The sequence below is a fragment of the Vigna angularis genome, chromosome 5 (genome assembly GCF_016808095.1).
Source record: "Vigna angularis cultivar LongXiaoDou No.4 chromosome 5, ASM1680809v1, whole genome shotgun sequence".
NCBI classification, from domain to species: domain Eukaryota; kingdom Viridiplantae; phylum Streptophyta; class Magnoliopsida; order Fabales; family Fabaceae; genus Vigna; species Vigna angularis.
Window position 1 is genome coordinate 4,478,848 of NC_068974.1, and position 10,510 is coordinate 4,489,357.

At 35.3% G+C, this 10,510-nt stretch overlaps 1 protein-coding gene across 4 annotated transcripts; it reads right to left on the reverse strand.

Annotated features, from left to right (window-relative positions):
• Window positions 1-576: 576 nt before the first annotated feature.
• LOC108338921 (G-type lectin S-receptor-like serine/threonine-protein kinase At4g27290) lies at window positions 577-3,901 on the reverse strand. 4 transcript variants are annotated; one of them, XM_017575994.2, is made up of 8 exons: window positions 3,409-3,547; window positions 2,538-3,329; window positions 2,325-2,435; window positions 1,928-2,073; window positions 1,611-1,821; window positions 1,297-1,534; window positions 1,054-1,204; window positions 577-976 (listed from the first exon to the last, which is right to left on the reverse strand). In XM_017575994.2, exons 2-8 carry the CDS (start codon window positions 3,325-3,327, stop codon window positions 671-673), a joined length of 1,953 nt encoding a protein of 650 aa, XP_017431483.1. In that variant the 5' UTR covers window positions 3,328-3,329; window positions 3,409-3,547; the 3' UTR covers window positions 577-670. The 4 variants fall into 4 exon arrangements, with proteins under 4 accessions (XP_017431483.1, XP_017431481.1, XP_017431479.1 ...); XM_017575992.2 differs by having other exon boundaries at window positions 1,117-1,204; window positions 2,538-3,901; XM_017575990.2 differs by having other exon boundaries at window positions 2,538-3,898.
• Window positions 3,902-10,510: the final 6,609 nt, after the last annotated feature.

The window sequence follows — 10,510 nt, forward strand, 5'->3', positions numbered from 1 at the left end:
GTACAAAACGAGAGATGTTGTTCCTTTTAGATATCGAAATATTCGTTTAATAGTACTGAGATGGGTTTCTTTGGGATCTAACTAAAATATTGCACAAAAACAGACACTAAATATATAATGTCAGGTCTAGACGCGATAAGAACCAATCATTTGACAATAGAGAGTATTGTCCCCTTTTGTTAAGCTTTCATCTAGTCTTAGGCTAGTTGTTGGATGCATAGCTTAAAAATGGCTCTCAATACGTTCAAAAGAGAAACTTTAATATAAGAACGTAAAAGACGTCAGAATTTCCTTTTTCAGATGTCGAATTGCTTCATGGACACCCAAAAGATCATATTTGTGCAGGTTTACATGATTCATGCAAACATATAACGTCTAAAAAGTTAAAATTCAACATTAATTGACGTCGGAGTTCCCTGTTTCAGACATTAATTAGTCATATGACGTCTGAATGTGAGAATTGTTGATGTCTAAATAGGACAATTATTTAGAGCAATGTCACCGATCATTTTTAATATTAGCTTTAAATATTAGCTTTTTTCAATGCTGACGTTGAATACTAAACGTGGAATGTTATTTTTGCACAAGTGATTACATTACTTTTAACTTAGGATAATTGAGCAAATAGAAAGCTGTCCTTACATGGCACAAAACATGATAAAGAAGTTTTCTACCTAGCCTGTGGCAGGGTTATAGTTAATTCATTAGTGCAAGTACTAATTGCATTGCTAGTTGAACATTCGGCAGCAGTTTTCATCCTTGCAACAAGAAAACCAGGTTCCTTAGGTTCTTGCAAAATATTTTCACCACTCAACATAAAAATCACAGATGCCATATTTGGCCTGTTATCTGGATGTAGCTGCACACATAGTAGACCAACATGAATGCAGCGTAATGCTTCAGATATGTTAAAGGTGTCACCCAAAGAAGCATCTACTAATTTCATAGGAGCGTCCTCTTTCCACAATCTCCAAGCCTACAACATTGAAAATGCAATTATGGACCTTGAAACTTGTAATAGGAAATAAAGCAAACTTATGCTCTTTCTCTTACATGTTCTAATAGATTAAGTCCGTGATTCTGAAAGAAAATTCCTCCATTTTTCTTGCCACTTACTATCTCTAGTAGCAGTACTCCAAAGCTGTACACATCAGATTTGATAGAGAACAGCCCACTAATTGTGTATTCTGGTGCCATGTACCCACTTCGTGAAATTGCATAAATCAGTTAGTTTTATGTATAAATTTTAAGAAAATTTAAATACAACTTATAATAATTTTAGTTGATGATACTTACTATGTTCCAACAACTTGTTTTGTATTTCCTTCTGTTTGATTTCCTCTAAACATTCGTGCTATACCAAAATCAGAAATTTTTGGATTCAGCTCATTGTCTAACAGGATATTACTCGCTTTCATGTCTCTATGAATGATTCTTAATCTAGAATCTTGGTGAAGATATAGAAGCCCACGAGCAATGCCATGTATAATATTCAACCGCTTTGACCAGTTTAGGATTCCTTTTTTGGAAGAATCTGCCAAGCTTCCTGGTTTAGTACAAACAACAACCAAATGAAGTTCTTTATCTAAATAAAATTTTCTGACTCATACCAAATAGAAAGGAGTCTAAGCTTTTGTTGGGCATGTATTCATAGACCAAAACTTTCTCCTCTCCTTGAATGGAACAACCGAGAAGCTTTACAAGATTCCTGTGCTGTAGTTTGGCACACAGTATAACTTCATTCTTGAATTCTTGAATTCCTTGGCCAGTATTACTACAAAGCCTCTTGGCAGCGATCTCTTGTCCATCTGGGAGTGTACCCTAGAAAATTAAATCAAAATAATTGAAATAATGAACTAAGTAAATGGATGAGTGCTTTTCTTCTTATGATTATGTTTACAGAAAGGTTACATATTTGGTTATTTACCCTATACACAGGTCCAAAACCACCTTGGCCAAGCATCTTGTCTCTTGAGAAATCGTTGGTGGCACGAATTATTGCAGGAAAATCAAAGAAAGGAAGATCTAAGTCTCCTTGACTGCTTTCACTTTTACTTTCTTCTGATGTCTTCTCTGTTTCCTCCCATGTAAACTAGTTAGCTTAACATCTTAACACAAGAGTACAGAGTTCTTTCATATCAAACATTATTATAATGCAAGTTCATCATATATATGAATGTTCTGATCATCCAAAAGTAAAAATGTATCACATGTTTCTCTAACATGATACTGATAAGCAATCAGAAATCCAGTGTAAATAACAGCTTAACTTGTTAAAGTACTTGCAATAATTGTTCAATGGAGGTCCGGTAATGATAGCTTACCTCTAAGCTTTCTTTTGCGCCAATAACTATATGTGAATATGAAAACAATCACAAAAGTCAGGAAAATAACTGGAATCAGCACTGCTACCAGTATCTTATGCCCTCTCTTTTCTTCAAGTATAATTAGTCAAAGAAATCAACTAATTGTCACTTACAAAAGCAATATGAACAGAGAAAAATCAAGGAAACTCAACGAAGAATTTAAAACCAGACCTATTTCCGAAGCAGTCATTCGAATATATAGATCTGGCCCCGGGAGTGAAGCGACCACTAAATCAACCAAAGCTTCAAACCAAATGATACAACCTCCACCATCTCTGATATCTAAGTTTGCATATGCAATGCAAGAACAATTTTCCAAGCATTTGACCTTGCAATTCTCAAAAGTCAAATTTGGATCAATCCAAGACCTTGTAGTATCTGGCAATTTCAGCCCACTAAATTTTTGAAAACTATTGTCTTTTGTACCACAGCTCCACGGTCCACTAGGCTCACATCCCTGACTCCAATCCAATGCTTTATAATTTTGTACTGATTTCGGTTTGAACCCCATTAAACACTCGCAGTGCAATGACTCACCACCATTACAACTCCCATAGGGACCACAAACATTGTAGCTATCACATTTACCTCTCGGAACCACGGAATAAAGACTCCAAGTTTGGTTCTCTTTAATCCAATTATAGCGTTGCCGAGAATAAAGGGATTGGTTCAAAACAACCCTTGTAATAAATGAATTGCTCACAAATTTGTATGTATAATACACTTCATCCGGAGTGGAATTAAATTCTAAGTTGTAACGGGGAGTGTTTTTGCCACTGAATCTGACACCATTCCAAGGGCCACTTCTATAATACTCACTAGAACCTTTCCACATAACCAGTTCACGAGTGTTACCAAGCTCCATACCCCAACTGAAGTTCCCTGGAGAAGGGTCATCCCAGTTCTTCCACGCGGTTAATCGCCAGATGAGACCCTTCTTAAGGTTCCATCCAATCTTCATTCCTGGAAGAAAAGTATCACAAGGATAGTCAAAGCTTTCCCACAAGAAATTCCGTGGATTTGAATCATTCTCATATCTTACCACCAAGTTCCCTGAGTCCAAAAGCTGAACAATTATACTCTGTGCTTTTGTTACTTCCGCTGTGTTCGGTGACCAAACGAGAGTGCTGTTATTGCTGAGGATCACAAGTTTTCCTTGTGTGCTTATGCTCAACTTGCTGGAGTTATCCTTAACTGGGTTTTCACGGTTGGCAACCCAAACAACGGTTTTAACTGGGATACTTTTGTACCATATTCCAAGATAGCGATTTGTAGTTGTATTACTGTTGCTTGGACTGAAGAAACCCATTTCAAACGTTCCATCTTTTGACACCAAGGTTGCGCCATCAGGAAGGGACTGCGACCCGTTAAAGGTATCAGTTGCAGACGAAATTGAAGGCAACAACATGCTTATTTCGGCAAAAAGAAACAGAAAGGTGTAACAGACCATGGCTTTGGGAAATTATTGATGCACAGTGAATTCTATATTTTGTGGCTGCAACATGATTAATAAGGTGTTTCAATACCTAACAGCTTTTAAATCTGTGGATGTGACTGGCTTGACTTTATATTGAGACGACCTATATACAAAATTCTATGATCGAATAAATTAGAGGAATATATGTCACAATAATTGAATAATTTTTTTTAAAAGTAATAGCTGAGTTTGGTCTATCATTTAATTGAACAAATATTGTTAAAAGTAAAGCATGGTAATTTTTCAAAGGATTTAGAGATTTTACTTTTAGTTTAGGACAAACAGTTAACTAATAACCTGTGCTCTTATTGGTAATTATTTAGTGTACTTAATAGACCAAGACATTCTATCAAGACAATGATCTTCGTTTACTTCTTTTTTATATGAGATGTTGGCTATTCAACCGAGATTTTCCAAACATCTAATGACCGACGTGAGTGACGGGAGTCGTCTACAAAATTACTTGATGCTTGAATAAGCAAGAAAAACACAAACGCAACAATTAATGAGCAATTAATATATCAAATGGTATATTATTAATAATATTCTAAAGGACCCTTACCTAAATGTTGGTGAAAAAAATAAACGTCACACACACATTATGATAGGAGCATTCTAGTTTTCTGTGTTGTATAGATTGAATGCCACTTTACATAGCTGCAGAAGATAACCAACCGGGTACAAAATAGAAACTGAAAAACAGAACAAAAAACTGGCCGACTACATCCAACCAACTCGGCAGTATAGAATAGAAAAGCTAGAAACGAAATAATTCAATTTAACCCTCGAAATTTAATTTTAACCTAACAAAACTCATTCATAAACTTATATTTTTTATCTTTTATTCCTGCAGCACTAACTGTTATAAAAATTGTGCCGTTATACTGATACTGCAGCACTATCTTTTTTCGTTCCGTAAGAAACGTTGGAACGTTTCCAAGTCTTGTGTTTCCAGCTAAAATATCGCTCCCAACGTTCTTATTTCATTTCAATGTTACTTTTATTAAAAAGATCATTTTCTTTAGGAGATATTTTAATAGATATTTTGGATTATAGGCCTAGTTTACCAACTCTATAAATTGAGCATTTCATTCACTCCAAAACACATCATTAGAAATCACTCTTCTCTTGGTTTCATTCTTTCTGTTTTCTTCTTTTCCTAAAAATATTCTGGGTTTATTGTATTCTCTTTATAGAGATCTTGCTAGTTTTGATATGCTCAAAAATTCTGAGAAGTTCCTGTTGTATCATGGGGGCCTTGCGCAATACACCACGGATAAGTCCTTAAGGACAGTGATCTACACGCCTTAGGAAATATTTTGTTTGTAATCTTTTTCCTTTTATTGTCAGCTTTTACAACAATCTTAAGGACTTATGACTGACATCAACAACTCAATCCCGAATGATCAAAACTTTGTTTCCAAACCTCAAACGGTATTTGCGAAACCACTTACGGACGTGTCAAAGTCGAGATCTTCTCTAGACAAAACTTCTGGAGGCTAGTAAAATACTCGCAGCAACGATCGCTTCTTATCGCATTTGTAGGGACCACGAATAAGGATGAAGAAGAGGGAGACGAGGCGACAAAACTTTCATGTGTCATGCCTTTGTAATGTTTTAGGAAAGGTGGAGAAGATTTTCTCTCCAGGAAAATAAATAAGAAGATGAGGTACTTGAGTAAATTTTCGTATACTTTACCTACAAAGAGAAATGCACAACCAAGTATTTTCTCATTTACCAATCTTAAATATTTTAAAATTGTGGGAATGTAGGTAATTTTACTTAATTACTTGAAGAAATAAATTTGACTTTTAACCTAATGATATTACTCTAAATCTAGAAGTAGAGAATATGTTGTTATATATTTATATATGAACGACATGCTAATGATTGACACATGCAATCACATAATATTTAAAATTAAGGTTTCTAGGATCAAATTTTGAAATGAAAGACATAGGTGAAGCCGATGTGATGTTAGGTATTAGAATCATAAGGAAAGGAGATAGTATTATTATGCTAAGAACAATATATTGAGAAACTTCTTAAGAAGTTTAGGTTTTATGACCTCAAACTAGTGAGTACCCCTTATGATGCTAATTCTAAATTAATGAAAAATAGAGAAGAATTATTACCCCAGCCTCAGTATGCCCATATTATTGGGAGCTTACTGCACTTAATGAGCTTTTCTAGACCTGATATTGCTTATGCAGTAGGTAGACTGAGTGCGTGCACTCAATGTCCAAATCAGGAACATTGGGATGCACTTGCTAAGCTTATGAAATACTTAAGAGGTTCAATGGATTATGCCATCGAATATAGTGGATTTCCCGCTGTACTAGAAAGATACAATGATGCTAACTGGATCTCTGATTCAGATGAGACAAAATCCACTAGTGGTTATGTATTCACACTTGGGGGTGGTGCGATTACATGGAGATCAGCCAGACAAACAATTATTGCAAGATCAACAATGGAATATGAGTTTGTCGCTCTTGAGATGGCTGGTAGTGAGGCTGAGTGGTTGAAAAACTTCTTAGCAAACATTCCACTAGGAATAAAACCAACCTCATCGGTGTTAATACAATGTGATTGTCAATCGGCAATAGCTATAGCTAAAAACAAGAATTACAATGGAAAGAATAGACATATACAATTGAGACACAATTTGGTGAAGCAGCTGCTAAAGAGTGGAACTATTTCCATTGGATATGTGAAGTCAGAACGGAATCTAGCAGATCCTCTGACAAAACCCTTAAGAAGAAATATGATCTTAGAAGCATCGAGGGGAATGAGACTTAAGCCACTAGCAAACAAACAAGTGATGGTAACCCAACCTTTGTGATTGGAGATCCCATGAATAAGGTTCATATGGGTAAAAACAAGTCACTTGTTAGTTCTGATAGCACTAATTTGATTTTAAATCAAATATGTCCATTCCTATGGTGTGTGTGAAAGTTCTAGAGACTGCATCTTTGAGAGGTTAAACTTTGTAATTAAACAAAGTTTTTAATGATCTTCATTCCCTTACGGGTGATATATGATTTCCAGCATACACTTGATCAAATCACCTATATGAGAGTCAAGTGGGGCCACTTGCATGAGATCTTGGCATGATCTCTAGAGCACTCATGAATACTAGACACGCGCATGGCCTAGTAAGCGCATCACAACGATAACAACAAGGATTGTGGGGGTGTATTGTGATTGATAAACCTCTAACACACTCAAGTGTCTTTGGTTCATATAGCTTGCTATACCAACTACACTATGTGTTAAGTTTCTTGATCTAGGACTGGTTCATATAGCTTGCTACCAGCTATGATGCATTACATCTTGTGAAACCCATAATAATTTCTTTTCTCTTTCGTTTGTATATATATTTTGCAATATGTGGGGGATTGTTATGAAAATTGTGTCGTTATACTGATATTGCAAAATATCAGTATTTTTTTAGTTGTGCACGTTCCGCAAGAAACGTTGGAACGTTTCCAAGTCTTGTGCTTCCAGCTAAAATATCGCTCCCAACGTTCTTATTTCATTTCAACGTTCCTTTTATTAAAAAGATCATTTTCTTTAGCAGATATTTTGATAGATATTTTTGGATCTTTTGGATCATGGGCCTAGTTCACCAACTCTATAAATTGAGCACTTCATTCACTCCAAAACACATCATTAGAAATCACTCTTCTCTTGGTTTCATTCTTTCTGTTTTCTTCTTTTCCTAAAAATATTCTGGTTTATTTTATTTTATTTATAGAGATCCTTGCTAGTTCTGATATCCTCAGAAATTCTGAGAAGTTCCTGTTGTATCCCGGGAGCTTGCGCAATACACCGCGGATAATTCCTTAAGGACAGTGATTTACACGCCTCAGGAAATATTTTGTTTGTGATCTTTTTCGTTTTATTGTCAGCTTTTCCAACTTGCATCTTCCATTATTCATGTTAGTCATGTTGTCTGACCTCTCCAATGCTTTACCGACTTGTTTTTCATTGTGGTGGACCTCTTCTTCACCTTAACCAACATGGCTAACCTCTTCTTTGTTCTAATGGACTTGTTATTTGCTCTGACTGACTTCTTAGTAATCACGGTCATCTTGTTAATGACTTTGGCCGACCTCTCAACAACCTTAGTCATCTGTCAAGCTTTATATCATCATGGTCGAGCTTCTCATACCCGAGTTTTTCTCACCATCTTCATATTGGGGTTCTTCTCACCACATTCATGCATATTCAAGATTTAAAACAACCTAAGATTATCCTCTGCGCAAATATATCATCAAACTTTTGATCAAACATTTGAACACATTTTAATGCATATCATACATCATTAACATTCTAGTTCAGCCACAACCATAACAACCTACGCATGTTGTTCTAAACAATGTTCTAAACAAAGGTCTCAAGTAATTAATGACAACTATTACCCACATGCATTTAATAGTCATATCATCTAGTTCATCACATACTCAAAGTCTAACCATTGATATGACATTCTACTCCTCGCAACATCTCCTTTTTATCATCACCCAACTAGCACATACATAATAGTTTAATTTGCGTATAACTAGAGAAACAGCGCAACTTCAATGATTAGGCTTATCAGTACCTGGTTAACACCCAATATTTAAACCAATAAGTTCAATAGATAATTACTAAGATGGAAAACAGAATCCGACCACCGAAAATGGCTCCTTCAATAAATCAAAAATAGGTCCTAAACGTTCCAAATCAATGAAGCAAAATAGAGCATACCAATTATAAAATTTCAGAACCCATTTTCACTCCAATGTAGAAACAAAACGCAGCTTAAATCACCGAATAACATTACAACCCGATAATGCTCAAATCAATGAATTTTCATTCTACATTGTATCAACAAATCTTTTTAACCCTGGAACCCACATACACATTCTATAATTTTGAACTCCACATCTCCTACTCTCCACTTCGACGTTCATTTTCAGGCTTGAACCACTCTCTCTTAGGCTACATTGCACTCACTTTCACTCTACCACTTACCGAAACCACACTCAAAACTCTAAGAGCTTTAGTTTCCTCCTTCTCTATTTTCCCCATTCGCAACGCCTCCCTTAAAATGAACCCTTCCTTCTTTCATTCTCTACCCTCTCTCTTACTACATGCAAAGCATTGAATGCTTTTAACGTGCTTAGGTTTAGGTTTGATGGAGAATTAAAAAAAATGAAGAAGGAGAGGGACGAGGAAGAGAATGGCATTTCTGGTCGCAGGCTTTGTTTTCTCTTACGCGTATAGGTCCACTTGACTTTCAAAAACAACCAACACCAAATAAAAAGAAAAACATTATTTTAACAATTTTTTTTACAATTTTTTTGTAGTGATTCTATTTTAAATATTTTTTTGAAAATAAATTTAAACGAACCAATATAAAATGAAAACTTCATCATCATAATAATGGGTTTTTCAAACCACGTAATAAAAAGAGGCATAAAATGAAAACAACTTTTGTTACCACCAGGGTTCAAACCACGTCCACTAAGTCATATACCCAAACAACACAACCATATACCACTAGACCAAGTTTATTGTGCCTAGGATGCCAACGGGTTGGATCAGATATGCCTACCTACAACCCGACTTGAAAAAAAAAATCTGATCCTTTATCCGTCCGCCATCCACTTGCTACCCGCACGGGTACCCGTTTGAAAATATCTACAGATATTTTAAAATCCGTGGATATCCACAAATATTCGCAAAAAATTAAAAAATAATATTTTATATATTTTTAAATAAATTTAAATAAAATTATAAAATATATAATATAATATAAAGTAAATTAAAATTTAATTTTAATTAAATTTAGCCTAATAAAATATAAATAAATTTTATTTTTAATTAAATTTAATTAAAAAAATAAAAATTAATATTTTTTAATTATTTTGTGCGGGTAGCGGGTACCCGTGGGACGAATAGTTTAATATCCACACCCGACCCGTTTAGAAGCAGACATTAAAATACTCATTGCCTGTTACCCGCGAGTAATAAATATCCGCGGATAATAACTACCCGCCACGGATTTTTTTGTCATCCCTAATTATGCTGATATCATAACCATTTAATTTTTATTTAACTTATTTTGTTTTTCCCATTTTCACATTTCCATATTTTAATTCAAACAATTAGTTTTTTCTCACACCATAAATATGTGCACGCGAGACTTTTACTCCACTAGAACTAGCTCTAGCTAATACACACATAATAACTAATAAATATATTCTATTTTATTAATAGGCAAGATTACAATCACACATTCAAGGACATCTACCACCAAGGTCTAATAAAGCTCTCCAATTCCTCCATAACCAAACTCTTACTTCTAACACTAAGCTTCCCTCGTCCATTACTGACTTTAACTTATCGTTAGCTAAGCTACTTTCATTCATTACAGAGCTTTACACGTCCCCTCTTGGACTATCCGAGCTCTCCAACCTCTCCACCACGCTTTGACACTGTCGAGGCATCAAAACAAACTGACTAGGATCTCAAACAACTCACCAAGCTCTTCACATCAGTTTCTTTTTCTTCTAAGCCTTATGTCGAGCTCTCGAAGCACCTCCACGGCTTGTTCGAGCTCTCTACCACCAATTTTGGCCACTTTGTGCCACTTGCCAACGTTGTCGAGCTCTTC